The sequence below is a fragment of the Podarcis muralis genome, chromosome 14 (assembly GCF_964188315.1).
Source record: "Podarcis muralis chromosome 14, rPodMur119.hap1.1, whole genome shotgun sequence".
NCBI lineage: Eukaryota > Metazoa > Chordata > Lepidosauria > Squamata > Lacertidae > Podarcis > Podarcis muralis.
In genome coordinates, this window is record NC_135668.1 from 55,360,343 (window position 1) to 55,382,085 (window position 21,743).

General features: G+C 44.0%; 2 protein-coding genes across 2 annotated transcripts; one reads left to right on the forward strand and one right to left on the reverse strand.

Moving 5' to 3' along the window:
* Positions 1-1,849: 1,849 nt before the first annotated feature.
* LOC114583975 (vomeronasal type-2 receptor 26-like) lies at positions 1,850-4,596 on the forward strand. Its single transcript, XM_028705372.2, has 2 exons — positions 1,850-1,979; positions 3,698-4,596. The coding sequence occupies exons 1-2, from the start codon at positions 1,961-1,963 to the stop codon at positions 4,594-4,596; spliced, it is 918 nt and encodes a 305-aa protein (XP_028561205.2). The 5' UTR covers positions 1,850-1,960.
* A 3,522-nt stretch (positions 4,597-8,118) lies between these two features.
* LOC144325460 (vomeronasal type-2 receptor 26-like) lies at positions 8,119-10,759 on the reverse strand. Its single transcript, XM_077918775.1, has 2 exons — positions 10,636-10,759; positions 8,119-9,644 (listed from the first exon to the last, which is right to left on the reverse strand). The coding sequence occupies exons 1-2, from the start codon at positions 10,652-10,654 to the stop codon at positions 8,743-8,745; spliced, it is 921 nt and encodes a 306-aa protein (XP_077774901.1). The 5' UTR covers positions 10,655-10,759; the 3' UTR covers positions 8,119-8,742.
* Between the last annotated feature and the right edge of the window lie 10,984 nt (positions 10,760-21,743).

A 21,743-nucleotide genomic window follows, 5' to 3' on the forward strand; every position in this document is an offset into this window, starting at 1 on the left:
TACCTGTGCCATGTTTGCCTTCCTGCCTGAAAATGTGCAAAACTACACCTGAAGCAAGTGCAGGCTGCTTTCCTTCCTGTAAGGGAAGGTACGATAGCTTGAGGCTCACATATCCACACTTCAAGTCATCAGGCAAAATGAGGAATTCATTGATAAAACACTGGGACAGTGACACAGGGGGTGCCCCTCGGGAGGAGAAAGATCACCCAGTGCAGGAGGCAAATCCCTGGAAGAATGTGAGGTCATGTCAGTGTGACAAAGGTAGCATCCCAGCAGCCATGGGAGGTTGCCAATAGCTCTACTCAGGAAAAGCAGGGGTCTCCAATGTCGGGGAAGCAGAAGGTTCCCCACTTGTAGGGTGACCTGCTCCTTGCATTAGAGTTGGCTCCTGTGGTGTACAGAGGAGAAAGAGACATATGGGGGTAGCAGGGGACCCCCTACTGACGGGGACAAAAGCAGCAGTATAGAGAGATAACAGGAAGTCCCACAAAGTGCGCTGTCTCTTAGGTGCAAAGATGCATGACGTGACAGAGAAGTTGCCACACCTTACAAAGACAGACCACACTCCCCTTCCTTCTGATTCACGGGGGTAAAAACCAGGGGTGCAACTTGAATACAATATTAGGGGGCAGGTAAGCCCAGCCCCACATAACTGATCACAAGATGTGGCACATGCACACCATTTGACATGCAATGCCCATCAACTTTGAGAGGTCTGACCCCCTCAAATATTTTATTGCGGGGACTGAAGGGACCTCGGCCCCTAGGAGTTGGCCCCTATGGTTCAAGCAGTACTGCCAGAGACAGCCTTCAACATATAGCAAGGAACTAGGAGGCTCAGGGTAAGAAGTTGAAGGGCTTAGAGGCACAGGTGGTTTTTTCATCACTCCTTCCTGTTGAAGGTTGTGGCCCAGGAAAAGAGGGGGAAATACTGGAAACAAACCACTGGCTGGACAGGTGGTGTTATCAGGAAAGATTTGGCTTCTTGGACCTGGCCTCCACTTCCTTGAGGAAGGACATCTGGCAAGAGATTGATTGCACCTCACGGCAGTTGGCCAGAATGTGTTTGCTAAGAGTCTCATGAACTTGATGAGGAGAGCTTTAAATTAAATGTTGAGGGGGAAAGAGACAATATTACAGACTGCGGGGGAATACCTAGTACTGGGGAGAATAGCTTCATCTGATACCATCTGACACAAGTCCGCTCCATCTTTAGGGAAGCATAGAACTCAGTAACTCACATTCTCACCGTGTTTCATTGTCTCTTTCACCAAAGCTCCATGGCTTTCTAAAGAACACCATGTTCAACAACAGTGTTGGAGAGAGTGTATATTTTGATACAAATCAAGAACTAATTGTAGATTTTGATGTTACCAATTGGGTTACTCTCCCTAATGGATCATTTGACAGAGTCAAAGTTGGAAGACTGGATCCTCAGGCTCCGGCAGGCAAAGAGTTAACGATTAATGATGACCAACTTGTGTGGCATAGAAGCTTCAACCAGGTGAGACAAAACTTCAACTGCAGGAATGAATGAAATGAATGGAAATAGTTCCTATTTTGCCAGTGCAGAGTTCTGCCTGTTCAATTCTCCTGGGTAGCATTACATTTGCAGACATTTGATTTCATACATTCATCCTTGAAAAATGCCATCTTTTTTAACTCTTAAGAGATCACTTCTGAAATAAGCTGGATTAAATGCCACAATGGGCCAATTATTTCATGAACTGATTTGGGAAACCAAGTCAGGGACTCCTTCCTGAACCCACTTTGTCCCCTAAGAAAATGTTTCCAAGCTCAGGGCATGAGTGAGGGAAATTATGCTTATCTTACTGGTCACATTTCTGGACAGGTTGTGCCTCTTTCTGTGTGCAATGACAACTGCTATCCTGGTTACAGCAGGAAAAAGAAGGAGGGAGAGAAATTTTGCTGCTATAATTGTGCTCCATGTCCAGAAGGGATGATCTCTAACCAGAAAGGTAGGAGCCACAGTCAGTCAACAACTAGCTCTGGTCTAAGCACCTGTCTCTGGGAGTTTTCTGATTGGCAGAATGAGCAGGTGAGAGCTTTTGCACCATCTGGAGGCTGACATCATTGTGTAGACATTTTCTGAAGAGTAAGTAGTTGCTAAAGGGTTTAAAGAGAGAGAGACTGCAAAACTGGGCAAAAAGTAACAAAATGAATTTCAGTAGGAATAAATGTAATCTTCGACTTTAGATACAGTAAGCAATGCTAAGGATCTGACTGGGTATAGCACAGGTTCCTATGTTCCTAGTCTCCATCTAGTATTTTCATAACATACAAAATAAAAATGTTGTTGTTTTTTAGTCGTTTAGTCGTGTCCGACTCTTCGTGACCCCATGGACCAGAGCACGCCAGGCACTCCTGTCTTCCACTGCCTCCCGCAGTTTGGTCAGGCTCATGTTTGTAGCTTCGAGAACACTGTCCCACCATCTCGTCCTCTGTCGTCCCCTTCTCCTTGTGCCCTCCATCTTTCCCAGCATCAGGGTCTTTTCCAGGGAGTCTTCTCTTCTCATGAGGTAGCCAAAGTATTGGAGCCTCAACTTCATGATCTGTCCTTCCAGTGAGCACTCAGGGCTGATTTCCTTAAGAATGGATATGTTTGATCTTCTTGCAGTCCATGGGACTCTCAAGAGTCTCCTCCAGCACCAGAATTCAACAACATCAATTCTTCGGCGATCAGCCTTCTTGATGGTCCAGCTCTCACTTCCATACATCACTACTGGGAAAACCATAGCTTTTACTATATGGACCTTTGTTGGCAAGGTGATGTCTTTACTTTTTAAGATGCGAAAATAACAAAACAAAATAATAATAAAACAAAATAATAATACCTATCATTTATAGAAAAGCTTTTGGTTTTTCATTGCAGCACACACATTATTCTAGAACCTTAATACAAGTGGCCGGTAGCCAAGTTCAGGCGGGTGGGTGGAGTCTGAAAGGAGAGAAGACAGGAATAAGTGGAGAGGAGGAAAAGTCAAAGCTGGTGGAAGGGCAGAGATAGGGGGCTGATGGACAAAAACTTTCCACTGAAGAGACTGGTTAGCATGAATAGAAAACTCTATAGGCTGAATTTTCTAATTTTGCATACCAGGCAATTGTAATGGACAAACACATGGTGCTCTTTCTCCTTTTAATATTATTACAGTATTTCACCACATAATGGTCGCCACTGCATAATAGTCACCCCCCTTTCTTTGCTCCCTAAAATCAGTTCCAGAGCATTAACTGCATAATAGTGGCAGGACATCCTCAGCGCGCTTTCTCTGTGCCAGCCAAAGGCACAAGGGGAGTGGGCGGGGTGTGTGTGTGAAGCTGCCATTAGCAACATAAACAGAAGTCTGTTCATGAATAAAAAATGTTTCCTCACATAATGGTCGTGCCTCAGGTTCTTCCTCACGCAATTGTCGCACCCCCCTTTTTTTGTAAAGAAAAATCAGCATGAAAAATGTGGCCATTATGTGGTGAAATACTGTCTTCCCACAGCACTCTTTTGGGAGGGAGGGAGAATCCTAAAGCCGGGTGAAAAATTTGCTAAAACACACATAGAAAATAAATGAGAGTTGTCAGTTCTGAATCAAATATTCCCTGGCTTATAGGTGCTTCTGATCTGCTCAAATTCAGTTACTCCCTGAATCAGCTGAAACATTTCTATATGCCATCCTTTTTTCAGACATGGATGTTTGTTTCACATGTCCAGAAGACCAATATCCCAACCAGGATAAAAACCAATGCATTCCCCGGATTCTAAGCTACCTCTCTTACAAAGAACCTTTAGGAATCTTTCTCACCGTGTTGGCGGTTTCGTTCTCTGTGATCACAGTTTTAATACTTGCAGTCTTTAGGAAGCACCAAGACACTCCCATGGTCAAAGCCAACAATCGGACCCTCACCTACGTTCTCCTCATCTCCCTCCTTCTTTGCTTCCTCTGCTCTTTGCTCTTCATTGGGCAGCCTGGAAAGGGAACCTGTCTTCTCCGACAAATGGCTTTTGGCATTGTTTTCTCCTTCTCCATTTCCACTGTTTTGGCAAAAACCATCACTGTGGTTCTAGCATTCATAGCAACCAAACCAGGATCCAGGATGAGGAAATGGGTGGGGAAAAGACTGGCGTATGGTATTGTTCTTTCTGGCTCATTGATTGAAGTGGCCATTTGCATGGTTTGGCTGGCTCATTCTCCTCCATTCCCCGATGCAGACATGCACTCTGTGCATGGGGAGATCATCATGGAATGCAATGAGGGCTCCGCTTCCATGTTCTACTCTGTCCTGGGATACATGGGCTTCCTGGGCATTGCCAGTTTCACCGTGGCTTTCTTTGCCAGGAAGTTACCTGACAGTTTCAATGAAGCCAAATTCATCACCTTCAGCATGTTGGTGTTTTGCAGTGTGTGGCTGTCCTTTGTTCCAGCATATGTGAGCTCGAAAGGAAAATACATGGTAGCTGTGGAGATCTTCTCCATCTTATCCTCCAGTGCTGGGTTACTGGGTTCTATTTTCTTCCCCAAATGCTATATCATTATTCTGAGGCCTGAGCTGAACAGCAAAGAACATTTAATAAGGAGATCATAGTTGTTGTTGTTGTTTAAGTGGCATGTCTCTGTACATAGGTATCTCGGGTTAAGAACTTAATTCATTCTGGAAGTCCGTTCTTAACCTGAAACTGTTCTTAACCTGAGGTACCATTTTAGCTAATGGGGCCTCCCGCTGCCGCCGTGCTGCCAGAACACAATTTCTGTTCTCATCTTGAAGCAAAGTTCTTAACCTGAGGTACTATTTCTGGGTTAGCGGAGTCTGTAACCCGAAGCGTCTGTAACCTGAAGCGTCTGTAACCCGAGGTACCACTGTATTCTTCATTAATACATAGTTCACCAGACATGGCAAATTGGCCATGGAGATCATTACATCTTTGATTGACACCAGTTCTTCAAGCACTTAAAAAATAATAATATTGTTATTATATTAATGTAGAAAAGGTTCAAATTTGTATGAGAGTTTCTTTCATCTGTAAAATAAAGCTTTAACACATTAACCTTTGCAAAATAATATTTCTCAAAAGCACATTCTTGAGTTAAGACATTTGTTCACAGAATCTAAGACAGTTTAGAGAGCCAGTGTGGTGTAGTGGTTAAGAGCGGTAGATTCGTAATCTGGGTAATCGGGTTCGCGTCTCCGCTCCTCCACATGCAGCTGCTGGGTGACCTTGGGCTAGTCACACTTCTCTGAAGTCTCTCAGCCCCACTCACCTCACAGAGTGCTTGTTGTAGGGGAGGAAGGGAAAGGAGAATGTTAGCCGCTTTGAGACTCCTTCGGGTAGTGATAAAGCGGGATATCAAATCCAAACTCTTCTTCTTCTTCTTTCTGAGCCAATTGCAGACATGCGCAAAATTTGGTCCAATAAGGGACAGGCATCCATATCAGATGAGGACAGAGCTGATATCTCAGACTTAAGAGCTTAACTTGAGTTTCATTTGAACCAGCAATGAGGACTAAATTGTGCATATCGATGCCTATCTGAATGTGCCATTGTATCCCATGAAATTCACAAGTAGAAGGCTGCTTCTCCTTTACTGGCTTGGGAGAGAAATAGCCTTTGCTGGTTTAAATACCTCATACTGTGCTGAAACCTGTTCCCAAATTTCCTGGTTTTATGAGTCATCTGTGAAAAAGACTCCTGTCTTCTCCTCATTACTGTTTATAGTTTTCCCCTTGTAATTTCCCTTTTTAATTCAGAGCATTCCCACATACTTCATGCGAACAAACGGGTTTGGTTCTGAAAGTATGCCAAAGAGGGGATCACAAGGATCTTGGCTCATAACAACGCTTTGCAAATTCTGGTTTGTAGTCCCTTACCGATAATGATAACAGTAATTTATTACTTGTACCCAGCCCATCTGACTGGGTTCCCCAAGCCACTCTGGGTGGCTTCCAACAGAATATAAGAGAATACACAATACATCAAACATTAAAAGCTTCCTGATTCAGGGTTGCCTTCAGATGTTTATGGAAGGTCATATAAATGTTTATTTCTTTGACATCTGATGGGAGGGCATTCCACTGGGCAGGCACCAGTATGGATTAGGCCCTACGCCGGGTTCCCTAACTTCATTTTTTGCAGTGAGGGAACCGCCAGAAGGCCCTCAGAACTGGACCTCAGTGTCCAGGCTGAATGAAGGAGATGCTCCTTCGGGTATACAGGGCTGAGGCCGTTTAGGGCTTTAAAGGTCAGCACTAACACTTTGAATTGTGCCAGATCTTTCAGGACCAATGTTACATGGTCCCAGTCACCAGTCTGGCTTCCGAGTCACCTTCAAAGGTAGCCTCACATAGAGTGCAGTAGTCTATTGCAGTAGTCCAAGAAGGAGATAAACAAAGCATGTGCCACTCCGGCGGGACAGTGCACAGATGATAGGGTCTCAGCTGGTGTACCAGATGGAGTTAGGTAGACAGCCACCCTGGGCAGAGAATCCACCTGTGTCTCCATGACACTTCTTTTCTACTAGAACTTAATATCAGATCACCCACGTCCACAAAGGCAAACACCAGATCTAAGGCATGTCCATAGCTATGAGTAGGGTCAGATTGATTCAGGGACAGCCCCGTGGAGGCCATGCTTTCCTTGAAGACCCGAGCGGCCCCTTGTAAGACTGTGTCGGAATGGATGTTAAAATCCCCTAGGACCACCAGGCTAGGTGTCTCTGGGAGAACATCTGACACAACCTGAAGCACTTGCACAGTGTATCCTTGGTGCAGTGGTGAGGGTGGTACACAAGCAGCAATCCAGTACTGCCTCTATTACCCAGCTTCCATAACATGCACTAAGAAAACTGGGTCTCCCTAACAGGATGCCTGGTGAAAACTAATGATGTATTAAATGTAACTGCAACCCCTGCTTCCCATCTACATGACTGTGCATAGGTAAGGTTATCCAACTTCCAAGTAAAAACCAAAACACCCCAAAATTGTTGAGCCAATTGTTCTATGAAAATGCCAGAAAAGATCCCCCTGGACTTTTGCCTTTGAAATCCTGGTAATGTCCAGGAAAATCTGGACCTATGGTAGCCTTATGCATAGGAGAAACTTGTTGGGCAAGCAGTAGCAAGAACAGGCCCAGCTGCAAGAACAGGTCCAACCACATTCATGTTACACATGAGAGGTCAATTTCCCCATCCATGATAAAGTCATGGGTGACACTTTAAGGAACACCCTTGTTGAGATGTGTGTCCTTCTCACCAGGATCAGACCCAGAGGCAGGAGTAGTCTTCAGACATTAACTGAGCCTCCCTCCTCAGAAATGACATGGTCTGGTCCTCAAGCAGGTCCTCCTCCTGCCCATGATCACTGACATCAGGTGTCCCAATGCATCCCCCATAGTGGAACCTGATCATATTGATAAGTTCAAGTGGTTACTTAGAAACCCTTAATTGTACACCTAATTATGTAATGTGGATATCAAGTTCAGCACAAGGACACAGTCTGTATTCAGCTAACAAAGGACAATAAAGACATTTCTCATTGCTGTTCCATTTCAAATATGCACCAGCACCAGCCTTGGCAATTGCTGTAAAGGAGATCGAGAAGAATCCCAAACATCACTATAGGATTCCACATTATCAATGGCTGTTACATTGCAAAGATAAAGCCATCCTGACCCGGCTTTGTAGATTGCAAAGGGTTGTCCCCAAATTCATCTGTGTTTCTCAGAAACAATTAATTGCTGTCTTGGGAGGATATGTGACTGAAGCCTGTGCCTTTATGGCCAATATTGTTGCCATCTACAAGATTCCACAGGTAGGTCATTATCAAGAGTATACAAAAACTTCATGACACATAATTTGAAATGTTTTTTTAAAAAAAATGTTTCGATTAATTTTCATTTTTCACATCACACATAAAACCGCATAACTCACAACGCATCAACCACATTGCTTACATAATTTTAAATGTTGTCTATTTTTAATCCACTGGAATTGTTATGTTCCATTTCATTCCATTATAAATATACCCTCCTTCCTCCCAAGGGAGACCAAGGTGGCAAAGAACAAGTGAGAAAATAATAAAACCTCATATGGGCATCAAACCTACAACCTTTCCTTTATCAGCACCATGCTCTAATCACCTAATTGATATTTAATTGAAATATTTTCTTTTATAAAGGAATAAAATGATAAAAGAAAAGGAAAGGAAATGTGGAGAGAGAAAAGAGGGACCAAGAGACTGAGAGAGAGAGAGAGACATTTAATAAATGCAATGTAATACATTAAGTAAAGTCAATTTCACTGCTATAGGTTTTAGATGGTAGCAGTGTATTACCATTGCCCCATGTTTTCGGCTTGACCCACACTTTCTAGGCACAGGTTCAAGTGTCTTTCTGCTTTCTCCACTCCTTCCCCAGGAAAAACCCACTCTTTAGTGGTAAATCAGAGCAAATGTCAATCCAGAACAAAACCCAAATTGCTGTTTGCTTTGATTGACTGACTGCTAAAGCACATTTATATCCATCTGATCAATATTGTGTGGCAAATATCTAAATTTGTGTTAAAATTTATATTGCATATGAACAAAACACTCATAACAACATCAGAATTAATTCTGGATCGCTTAAACCAAAATGCCTTCAAAGAAGAACTTTAGAAATTTGACTTGTCTAAGGATGTACTTATGTTCCTGATCAATTGAATTTTATTACAGCAGAATACAGGGACCAGCTTCTACTGTTTACTTTTCTTTCTTTATTAGATGTTCCTTATTGTTCAGCTCAGGCCTTAGGATAATGATGTAGCAATTAGGGAAAAAAATGCAACCCAGCAATCCAGCACTGGAGCATAAGATGGAGAAGATCTCCACAGCCACCATGTATTTCCCTTTGGTGCTCAGGTAGGATGGAATAAAGGACAGCCACACACTGCAAAACACCAACATGCTGAAAGTGATGAACTTGGCTTCATTGAAAGTGCCAGGCAACTTCCTGGCAAAGTAAGCTACAGTTAAGCTGGCAATAGCCAGGAAGCCCATGTATCCCAAGACGCAGTAAAACATGGAAGCTGATCCCTCATTACATTGCACGATGATTTCCTCTTTCAGGGAGTTCATGTCCTTATCTGGGAATGGGGGAGAAGTAATCAGCCAAACCATGCAAATGACTGCTTGAATAAATGAGCCAGAAAGGACAATGGAATTGGCCAGTCCTTTCCCCACCCACTGTCTCATTCTGGATCCTGGTTTTGTGGCCATGAATGCCAGAACCACCGTGATGGTTTTTGCCAAAACAGAGGAAAGGGAAAGAGAGAAGATGATGCCAAAAGCCATTTGTCGGAGAAGGCAGGTTGCCTTTCCAGGCTGCCCAATGAAGAGGAAGGAGCAGAGGAAGCAAAGCAGGAGGGAAATGAGGAGAACGTAGGTGAGGGTCCGGTTGTTGGCTTTGACTATCGGCGTGTCCTTGTACTTCATGAAAGTTCCAAGTACTAAAGTTGTGATCGAAGAGAAAGAAAAAGCCAGCAGAGTCAGGGTGATTCCTAAAGGTTCTTTATAAGAGAGGTATGTGTAAAACTTGGGAATGCAATGATTTTGGTTGCAGTTTGGATACTGATCTTCTTTACATTTGATACAGGCATCCATGTCTGAAAAATAAAGGAAAGGTGCTTAAATATTTCAAGACTTTGATTCATGTACAGTCGTACCTTCGGTTGTGGATGGGATCCATTCTGGAGGTCCGGTCAGATCCTGAGGTTTCCGCAATCTGAGGACTGCTTCTGTGCGTGCACGTGTGGCAAAACCTGGTCAAATACCTCTGGGTTTGCCGCTTTCACATCCAGAAGTTTATGTAACCAGAGGGTTACATAACCAGAGGTACTACTGTATTCTATAGTGATCAACCCAACCCCTCATGGACAGGATTTGACCACTGGGTGGGAGGACACAAGAAAGCACAGGAAACTTTTCCAGCAAGAAGACATAGGTACTTCTTCTGCCATTTATTTCTCCTTCCAGCAAAGCTCCATTCCCCAAATACAAAGCAATTGTAATAGAACTAAATAAAACTGACTCACACTTTCTTTGTCCGCCAATCCACTGTATCCTTGCTCCAAAGATCCCTCACTGGTTAAATGAGTAACAACAAGGGGGGGGGGCAGTTAAAAAGGAAGCTAGCTGGCAAACCCCCTGTCTAGCTCTCAGCAGAACGTGGCCTTCTTGGTAGCTGAGTAGGTGGCTTTCCCAAGAAACATATCTGGGCATTCTCAGAACTGAAGAATGAGTCTGATTTGTCTTACTAGGACTTCAGATTCAATGCCCATTCTCCTTGGGTAATGTTATTTTGTGTTGGATGCCAATTCTGAACTGCAGGACCTGGTCTATTGAAGTAAGTGGCAGAACTGAGAATTCCCTCAAACCAGTGTAGAAAAGGATGGTATCACGGCATGTCCAGTGCTCTGTCTAGCTATGGCACTAACTACTTTTTTTTTTGCAGAAATGGGTAGGTAATGACTTCTTCTCCCCATTCCGTAAAAAGCTTCAGCTGTTCATTCTGCATATCAAGCAACTTCATAAGACAGAGACTCAACAAGGCCTGATCCCCACCCCCAACAAGTTGGCATCTATTGCATTTCCTACCCATCTGCATGGAGACCATCCCTTCTGGACATGGAGCACAATCATAGCAGCAGAATTTCTCCCCCTCCTTCTTTTTCCTGCTGTAACCAGGATAGCAGTTGTCATTGCACACAGAAAGAGGCACAACCTGTCCAGAAATGCAAGAAACGAGATTAGCATCAAGAAGCTTACATTTATCCTCCTGCCCTAAACGTGGGAATATTTTTCTTAGGTGAACATTTGCTTCAGAGAGGAAACCCTGACTTAATTGTTTCCAGAAATTAATTCATGAAGAAGACACTGAATTGTTGGCGAGGTCAGGACTTTTTAAATGTGTTGTGGATGTTGTTTACTCAGATCTACCCAGGAAATGTGGTGTACTTCAAGTGAAAATGCAGAGCAACATTTTCCCTAGTTTGTTTTGCCAAGAATGGGGGGAAATGTAGCTTGAAAGCGCAATCCTTCTCAGGAGAATTAACCACTTGAGGGCAGGTAGAAAACTGAACTCACAAATATGCAACTGTTTTCCATTCTCGCACATGTTCTAGCATCTCACCTGGTTAAAGCTTCTATGCCACACTATTTGGTCCTCATTAATGGTTAACTCTTTCCCCTGTGGAGCCAGCGGGTCCAGTCTTCCAACTTTGAGCCTAACAAAAGAACCGTTGGAGAAGGTGACCCAGTTTGTGACATCAAAATCTGCAAGTAGCTCTCTATGCTTATCAAAATGTACGCTCTCTCCAACACTGTTGTTGAACACAATCTTCCTTATAAAACGATGGAGCTTAAGTGAAAGAGAAAATGAAGCCTAGTAAGGATAAAATGGTGTTATAGATCAGGGGAGGGGGTTCCCCCTAAACCCTAGGAATGAATAAATGCTAGGATTTTGATTAACTGGGATATGGATTAAGACACCAACTGCAGAGCTGTGCCAGACAGGGAATTCCTGGGCTGCCTGGCCAAGGGAACTAGAGAGAGCCATTGAGGGCCCATTGAGGGTCATGCCAGTGCAAGAGGACTTCTCCCCTGCCCTGGGGTGTGAAGAGAGACAGGGGTTTCTGGGAGGAAGAAGGAGGGAGAAAAAGGGCTGATATCCATCTTTGGAGGGTCTGACTGCAGGCAGGTTTGCTGCTCCCTCTTGGAATGACTATGCCTTAAGATCTGGACTCCCTCCAGGCAGACATAAGGTGTAAAGAGGTGAATAAAGCATTTTCTCAAAGCATGACAGTCTCTGCTGTGTCTTCTGTTCTCCAAAGGGACACAGACCCCATGGGCTCTTGCCACTGTTTGGCAGAGAGAGGGGCAGGCACCCAGCTTTTGTAGCTATATGGAAACCTCTACAGTCATCCTTTTAAAAGGTCTTTGTTTCCAGGACTGGATTGTTCTGGCTCAAGAATGTATTTGAATCCATGATTAATTTCACTGATTCAGCATATTTGCTTGGAATTAAATCTGATTGAACTCCATGGGGTTGACTTCTGATCAGATATGCAGAGGATTGTACTTTTAATATCTGATACACACCAACACCAAATGGCATGCAACACTATGTAAAGTTTTGCTCCACTTTTCAATAAAGCCTCTTTGAGGCTTTGGAAGGCATTATATAAAAGTTAATGAAATCCAAACATAAAATTCACTATTTTTAGTGGTTCGGGTTTAGTAATAGAGTTGCATAGATCAGCACATTGTGGCATCATAGTAATAATGAAGGAGTTTGAATTCACCTCGGGAGACACACTTCATTCTCTCTCAAGACACATGGATGCCAGCAGCAAAAGGAATGTGGATATCACCCTGTATTATAGCTAAAGCTAAACAGTTTATCTCAGTGGTTTTCAACCCGTGTGCCATGGCACCCTGGGGTGCCTTGAATGATGGTCAGGGGTGCCACGGGCAACACTGGACTTCCTTCCTTCCTTCCTTCCTTCCTTCCTTCCTTCCTTCCTTCCTTCCTTCCTCTCATGTCTCTGCCTCCCAAAGGTTGGGAAGCACCTCTCTTTGGGGTGGGGGGCAGCTCAGAGACCAGGGGTGGCAGCACCAGCTGCCCGGAGGACTCCCAAGGAGAGGGGAGAGGGGGCTGAGGAAACACTGCACAAGGGAGGGTGTGTGAAAAAGGGTGAGAGGCTGCCAGCTCTGCAGGCAAGGGGTGACCCAACTGGGCTTCAGAGCCCCACAGGGGAGCCACAGAAAGAAGGCAGTTGGTTAAGGGAGCCATGGATTTGATACAGCTGTTGATGAGTTTGTTATATTATTTATCTGTTATTTTTTAAATGTGATACTCGGCCAAAACAAAATGGACCCAGAGCAGAAAATCAGGGCCTTCAGACTTCCAATTAAAAAAGACATGGAACATCATGAAAGTGGATAGTAAAGGAGAAGGGAACAAGCAAAGTTAGTTTCAGGTTACAAGTCACAAGTTGTTCTAAAGAGGAACTGTGGGGGAAAAGACATATTTAAGCATCTTTTAGGGCATACCTTCCTGCTTTGAATATATTTCTCTCTGTGTGTGTTGTATTAAAGGTGTAACTACCTGCCAAGACTGCACATTACAGTCTGTTGGTCTCACTCCCTCTAGCAGTCTGCTATGTTTCCATCTGGATTCACGTAGGACATGCAAAGCATGTGCCACAGCATAAGCAGCATTGTAGACATTGTAGCTGTGGCCAGTCATGCCCATTTCAAAAAGAGTACTAGGAAGACTCTCCAACTTCTCTTGGCCAGTGCAGGCTTTCTTTCCCTCCACATTCCCACCAGATTTTCTTAATGAGCAGCTGAATGACTGCTCCCAGAAATTCTGAATGAAGCCATCTCCTTTTGCCCAAGAAGGTTCAATGATCTCAAGAAGACTTTGGAATCCAAGTGGCTCCCTTGAGCGAACCGTGATGGATAGGGTACCATGGAAGCTTCCAATATCCCAAAGCTTTTGAATGGAGAAGGCACAGAAATCCCATTGGGATGTAACAATCCAGACTTTACCCACAGGTGGCAATTCATACAATGTTGCGAAAAACAGCAACATTCTCAAAACTGGCATGGCCGGATCCTCTCCATATACAAAACATGCACTGACTTTTCTATCTTGAAGAATTGAGTATTTTCCCAGTTGTGCTAATACCATGTTCATCAGCTCTTCCATAAATGTCCTCTTTGCTGTTCGCAGTATGAAGGCATAGCAGATGCCATTCTGATCAAGCAATGGAAGCACTGTGTGCAAAAACCTGTCCCCATTGTCATCATCCGCAGCAAAGAGCCCAATCCATGTCCATCTGAAATGGCGAAGGAGCCTGACTACCCCAATGTACTGGTGGGCTTCCTTTGGGACCATCTGATATAAGGAAGAAAACAATGTTTTGTCATCCTGCACTGGGGTAAATGATCCATATGTGAGCTGAAAGGAAGGAGGGTGTGTTGTATGGATTAAAAGAATGTAAAGATATGAGCCATTGTTGTAAAATGCCCATGCATCAATGAATATGTCTCACCTGTGGGATCTTGTAGGTGGCAAAAATGCTAGCCATGTTGGCAGAGGTTTCAGTAGCAAGTCCGCCAATGACAGCTATCAGTTTACTCTGAGTATCACACTTGTAGTTGGGAACAAACCTGTGTTGTGTGGAAAGGAGGCTCAGGCTGGCTTTGTATGTCTTCCTTGCCACATAGTAGCTGTTGAGGATGTGGAAGCCCAAAGAGATGTTGGGTAGGATTTGGGGGTTCTCATTGATCTCTTTGACAGCAAGCAGCAAAGCCAGGATGTGCTGGTAGTTCTTAGGAACGGACCTGGAATGAGAGTTACTGTCTGTTTCATGAGGCAAAGGAAAGGGCATTTCTTGCTTTCATTGTTACACCTCTGACTACTCTCATGGTTGAGCTGGAACTTTAAAAAGTCTGAAAATGCTGGGATATACAGTTATTGGAAGATATAATCCATTAGCAGGTCCTTTTAGATGAAATATTTAGAATAGATTTCTTAAAACATTTATTCCACTGTATGAAAAGACTGAGTAAAGAACCTAATAGATCTAGATCAGGGGTGGCTAGGCTGCATCATGGTGCCAGGATCTAGCCCAGCATACTATGGGATGTTGTCTGATTGGCCCCACAGATTAATCTTCCTTGCAAAGTGTGCTATCCACATCAGATCAGTGTCTCCACCTGTGTTTTGTGTGAAGAGACATGCACTCAATCAGGAAATTTTACTGGGATGAAAACAGTAAGAATAAAGCACAATAATAAAACCTTTCGTATTGTACAATATAATAATATGAAGAGAAACAATATTTTTAAAATATGCAAACAGATGTGAACAGAAGTGAGGGAATAAGCAGAAGGTGAGAGACAATGAAGTACTGAATGCCTGGGAATGACATGTCCAAGACTCACTAAGGGAGCAAACCCTGTGACATTGTTCTGTAAAAGCCCCACAAAGTCCGAGTTTTGTGCCACTGAACATTCCAGTGGATTGTGCCCAACAGCCACCAACATAAAGAACACAAAATAGCTGGCAACTTCCAGTGACTGCTGGAATAATATTTTCATCATACTAAAATGCGAATCTTATTACTGAAGTATCCTGTCACATAATGATAGGATATCCTTATAATCTGAAGGAACAGCAGAAAGGGGGGGAAATGAAGTGTTCCTTACGCAGGTTCGCCAATTGACATTTGTGTGGGCACGTCTGTGAACGAGGGACTGTCATGAAAGAGGAAGACCTGAGAAACCATCTCTCCAATGACAAAGTCACCCGGCTGATAAAATTTGTGAGGTATAGGCAGAGGATCATCATCTAGGATGCAACTGATGGGCTGATTCTTGCAGACAGTGTAGGGAAACATTACAAACAGCAGCACTATTGCGACGAGGATCCTGATGACCAAACAGCCCCTCAAGTTGGATCTTGCCATGTTTCCATTGGATACAGTCTCAGTTTTGTTTCAGTCTTTTGTGAATGGCAGATGAACCTGATGGTACATCATTTCGAAGCTTGGCCTGTGAGATTCCCAAATGTGTGTGTCCATTTCAAACTGGCAGAAACGTTTCCTCCTCACACATCCCCCTCCCACCCCAAATGGAAGCGGCAGGATGATGGAAATAATTGGAAAAGAGCACAGGATAAGGATGCATTTATAGGGTTAGGCAAGTATCAGTCAATACCTCAAGCTTTTAATACCCAGAAACAAGGAACTGGAGATGGAAGAAATGAGGAGAGAACTGAGTTTCTCACTACACAATTCTTTCGTTTTAAATCATGGAAGAATGAAATGGTGAAACACCCTAAAATATTAAAAGGCTGACAGAAAATAAAATACAATACAAAGTTGAAATGATCAAAGCTGAAATGGTTTTCTAACCTGGTTTTGAACAACATGTGTGGTTTTATAACACCTTTTAGAAGCTGTTATTCCAGCAATGTTTCCAGTTGTTGGAGAGATAATCATCTCCCCAATGCATTGTTGGTCTATCTGGCTTTGCCACAACATGATGAAACAGCCAGGATATTTCCCCAAGGCCTGCTCCTGCCCTAGGCTACTTCTGGCCACCAGCCAGATCTGACAAAATCATTTTTTATTTCACATAACAAATATGGGAAGATCTGCATTAGTTGCATGAAGAATGGGCCACTGCAGCACACTCCATGTGGGGCTGCCACTGAAGAGTATTTGGAAGAAAATGCAACTGCTAGAATATTGTGGGGCCAGGTATTAGATTCTGTGGCCTGATTTTTGCTTCAATTTCACTGGCTTCTAACCGCCTTCAAAGCCGTAAATTGCTGGGGTTCAGATTATATTAACATTCTTACTATTTTGGGAAACATTATGTCCCCTATGAAAATATATTCAGCAATTTTAGGTGTTGTGTTGGAAAAATATGTTAACGGTAGTTTGAGGAATACTTTTAAAGAGAGATGGCAGATGGTTTTCATCACTGCAAAAACTTTGCTGCTTCTCCAAGCAATGGCAGAATTGCAGAGAGGAACTCGGGTCCTGTTCCTCATTTGCCATGCAATAGTCCAGAGGAAATGATGTTACATTAGGACTGTCATGCGTCCGGATTTCCCTGGACATTACTGGGATTTCAAAAGTGGAATTGACGTCTGGGGGGAATTTTCAAAAAACAGTGCTTTGTCCTGGATCCTAGAGAAGTCAATTGAAAAGCTAAACAATTTTGGGGGTTTCCTAAAAAAAAGCTCAGTTTTTTTGGGGGGTGTCCTGGTCTTTACTTTTTGAAATATGGCAACCTTATGCTATACTATGGTTGCTGGGAGAATTGGAGTTTCCCATGTGCTCAAGGTCTCCACAAAGTGATGGTTTGTGCCCATGGATACTTTTAAGCCTGATGGTGCTTAAGCCTGGTGGTCAGTGGTAGATTGGTTTTGATTTTGATTACATAGAATAAAAGAATTTTAGATTTGGAAGCAAGACTGTTGGCCATCTAGCCCAACCCCCAGCAATGCAGGAATATCAACTAGAACATCCATGACAGATGGCCATCCAACCTCTGCTTTAAAAGCTCCAAAGGAGGAGAGGAAGTCTGTTCCACTGTCAAACAGAGCTTACTGTCAAATTTTATTCCTGATATTTGGTCAGAATCTCCTTTCTTGCAGCTTGAGTCCGTTGGTTTGGGTTCTAGCCCCCGGAGAAAACAAGGTTGCTTCATCTGCGGGACTTGACATCTTTCCGCAGGGCCTGCAAGACAGAGCTGTTCCACCAGGACTTTGGCCAGGGCACAGCCTGACTCCATCCCTCGGCAATCTTCGCGGAGCTCTGGCCCAATGGTTGCCAGTGGCTTGAATTAATTAATTTTGTAATGAATGATTTTAGAGTGTTGTTTATGCTGTACTTTTGTACAGTTTTATTGTTGTTAGCCGCCCTGAGCCCGGCTTCGGCTGGGGAGGGCGGGATATAAATAAAATTTATTATTATTATTATTATTATTATTATTATTATTATTATTATTATTATTATCTTCCATGTGACAGCCCTTTAAATATTTGAAGTTGGCTATCATGTCTTCTTTAACTATATGGACCTTTGTTGGCAAGGTGACGTCTCTACTTCTCAAGATGCTGTCTAGGCCTGTCATTGCCCTTCTCCCAAGAAGCAGGCGTCTTTTAATTTCGTGACTGCTGTCACCATCTGCAGTGATCATGGAGCCCAAGAAAGTAAAATCTCTCACTGCCTCCATTTCTTCCCCTTCTATTTGCCAGGAGGTGATGGGACCAGTGGCCATGATCTTCGTTTTTTTGATGTTGAGCTTCAGACCATATTTTGCGCTCTCCTCTTTCACCCTCATTAAAAGGTTCTTTAATTCCTCCTCACTTTCTGCCATCAAGGTTGTGTCATCTGCATATCTGAGGTTGTTGATATTTCTTCCGGCAATCTTAATTCCAGCTTGGGATTCATCCAGCCCAGACAAAGGTCCATATAGTTAAAGCCATGGTTTTCCCAGTAGTGATGTATGGAAGTGAGAGCTGGACCATAAAGAAGGCTGATCGCTGAAGAATTGATGCTTTTGAATTATGGTGCTGGAGGAGACTCTTGAGAGTCCCATGGACTACAAGAAGATCAAACGCATCCATTCTTAAGGAAATCAGCCCTGAGTGCTCACTGGAAGGACAGATCGTGAAGCTGAGGCTCCAATATTTTGGCTACCTCATGAGAAGAGAAGACTCCCTGGAAAAGAGTCTGATGTTGGGAAAGATGGAGGGCACAAGGAGAAGGGGGCGACAGAGGATGAGATGGTTGGATAGTGTTTTCGAGGTTACCAGCATGAGTTTCACCAAACTGCGGGAGGTAGTGGAGGACAGAGGTGCCTGGCGTGCTCTGGTCCATGGGGTCACGAAGAGTCGGACACGACTAAACGACTAAACAACAACAACAACAACAATCATGTCTTCTCTCAGTCTCCTCTCTTCTAAGCTAAACTTCCATTCCTCATCAGGCTTGGTTTCCAGGCCCTTGGTCATCTTGGCTGCCCTCCTCTGCACACCTTCCAGCCTGTCAACATCCTTCTTAAACTGTGGTGCCCAGAACTGGACACAGTATTCCAGGTGTGGTCTGACCAAGGTGGAATAGAGTGGGACTATGACTTACCTTGGTCAGGATGGTGTGCTTCTGTTGATGCAACCTAGAAAAGCATTAGCGCCTTTTTTGCTGCTACGTCACACTGTGGACTCATGTTAAGTTTGCAGACCAATAAGTCCTCTGGATCATTTTCACATGTACTAGTGAGCACTCTTTGGGTTTGGTCAGTCATCATCTAGTCCATATTTTACCAGCTTATAGGAAAGAATATTATGGGGGACTAGATACACTATGTCCACAGCATTCCCCGATCCACCAAGCTTGTAACTCTATTAAAAAAAAGAAATGAGATTTGTCTGGCATGACTAGTTTTTGAGAAAGCCATGCTGGGTCTTAGTAATCACAGCATCCTTTTCTAAGTGCTCCCAGACCAATTACTGTACCTGTTCTAGAGTCTTTCCTGGTATCGACATCAAACTGACTAGTCGGTCGTTATTTGAGTCTTCTTTCTTCCCCCTTTTGAAGAAGGAGACAACATTTGCTCACCTCCAGCCCACAGAAACCTCACCTGCTCTCTAAGAATTCTCAAAGATCATAGATAAAGGCTCTGAAATTACATCTGTAAGCTCCTTTAGCACCCTTCTGTGCAGCTCATCAGGTCCTGGAGATTTACATTCATTTGAAGTAGCTAGTTGTTCCCTGACCACCTCTTCTCCTGTCTTGGCCTACAGCTGCCTCCTTACATCATTAATAAGAATAGTAGTAGTAGTAGTAGTAGTAGTAGTAATAATAATAATAATAATAATAATAATAATAATAATAATAATAATAATAATTTATTATTATTATTTCCCCTGCCATTCTGGGTGGCTTCCAACAAAGATTAAAAATACATTAAATTATGTTATCATGAGGTTGGCCACTGCTTTCCTTTTGGGTGAAGAGAGAGGCAAAGTAAATGTCAAGCACTTCTGTCTCTTCTCTGTCACCCAGTAGAATTTCTTCATCTTCTCCACCCAGAGAGGCTCCCACTTGCTTGTTCTTCCTCTTGTTTCAGACATAGCTGAAGACACATTTATTATTATTTCATTTATTATCATTTTTAACCTCTCTTCATCTAGTTATGAGAGTTTGTTGTTTTCTATGGCAGCCTTACTGGCATTTTATGGAGCCTTTCACTCCAGTGAATTGATGCCAAACCGCAAGAGGTCTCTGGCAGAGCTTTTTGGAGATGTGGTGATCACTCCACAGGGGTGCAATTGCATTGGAGGCAGACTAAGGCCGACCAAAGCGGCTTGGGAGCTACTGTTGAGTTGGCCAGTTGCCTACACCCCTGTATTTGTAGTGACCATTAAGGGATACGTTGACTCAGCCCGCGGGCAATGGCCCCTTCTTAATTCATGTGGATTGGTACCCACTTACACAGCACTGGCTTGTCTGTAGTTAGGAGGGCCTGCTTGGCCGTGGACAGCAACCCGAAATCTTACAGCAGGCACTCATTCTGAACTGGGGCAGCAACAGTTGCGGCTCAGGCCAGGTTTTCTGGCCAAGGTATTCAAGCCATTGCCTTTGGCAGTCAGCAGCCTTCAAGAGTTATGCTTGCTTCTATGATCTATGGCTGTTAATGGTTTTCTTCACTTCAGCTGATCTGCTGGGGCTGCTGAACCTTGCCATTATCTTATTCTTTGGCCATTCAGTTTTGTTTTGGGCCCACAAGCAAGCTTCCATGTCTGAGTTTGGGACGCAGTTGTAGTTCCCTGTCCCAGAAGTGGTAGTAGTGATTATGATTATTATTATTTATATGTCACCCATCTGACTGGGTTTCTCCAGCCACTCTGGGTGGCTTCCAGCAAGTGAGAGTGGTCAGAGCTTTTGGAAAAGTGGGTCTGACAGGGGCCCCATCGTCTTAATAAGACTGAGGGAAGGAAGATCATACATAGGATTAAAACTTGTGTTCCAGGAGATGGGAGTGCATACATTCCCCAAAGCTGCATTAAGTTTGGGTGTCAGGGAACTGACATCGGAGCAAAATAGAGAGGCGAGGCTCTCCAATGATGCCGGAGAAGGAACCAGTACAGGAGGAGAGAGGGCTCCCACGGGGGAAGGAAAATCAGGTGACACCAGGAAGAAAGGAGGGTTGGAGAGCACCTCGGAGGGGAGGCTCCGAGACTCTTCAAGTGAGGTCAGTGAGGAGAGTGAAGGACCACCGATAGGCACGCCCACTCTGCGCAGAAGGCTGCCGCGCAGAGAGGCGAGAAGGAGGCTGTCCGTTAAGGAATTTTTATGTTGGAAGAAGTTTAGGAAACGCCCACTGACGGATTCTGCCAGCGACTGAAGCAGTCGTGCCCAAGGGGGGCTGCTCAGCCGGGGAAAACGCAACCGCCTCACGCAGTTTGGAGCAGGTGGAGGTTACACACAAGCAACCCCAATTCCCATGATATTGGGGTTATATTATGTTGTTCACCTGTCTGTAGAGGATAACATTATTTTTCTGGAGGCTCTGCAAAGAGCTCTTTTTGAGCTTTTGTATCTTTGTGGGTGGAGGAGAACAAGCAGAAGCTGATTGCCTCCTGTGGTGTTTGGTCCAGGTGGGTGAGTTTGGGATATTTTGGGAAATATCTAACATCAGGCTGCCCAGACTGGTGTTTGGGCCTGTCAGGGACATCGGGGTGAATGTTCCCCAATGGGGCCATGGTGCACATGTCAGGTTCATCCACCCCAGGAGCACACAGTGGGGGGAGGAGTTTCCTCAGGCCTTGCTGCAGGATCACAGCTGGCGCAGGAGATGGGAGAGTTGGGATCCTCTTTGGCTTCGGTTAATTTGGTTGAATGATTCTAATTGCACATTCTACAGTTGTTTTATTTTAATCAATGTAATCTGGAACCCATCCTTCTTGTCTCGAGTCTTCTTGGGTATGTTGGCAATTTTTATAAATATAGTTTATATCAGTGGCAGGGGGTGTGAGAGATGTACCACTCATGCACACTACTTTGGTTTCTCTTAAGCTTGCTGTGATTTATTTATTGGCCAAGCCTTTGGTATCTACCGTATTTTTCGTCCTATAGGGCACACCGGCCCATAGGACGCACCTCGGTTTTTGGGGG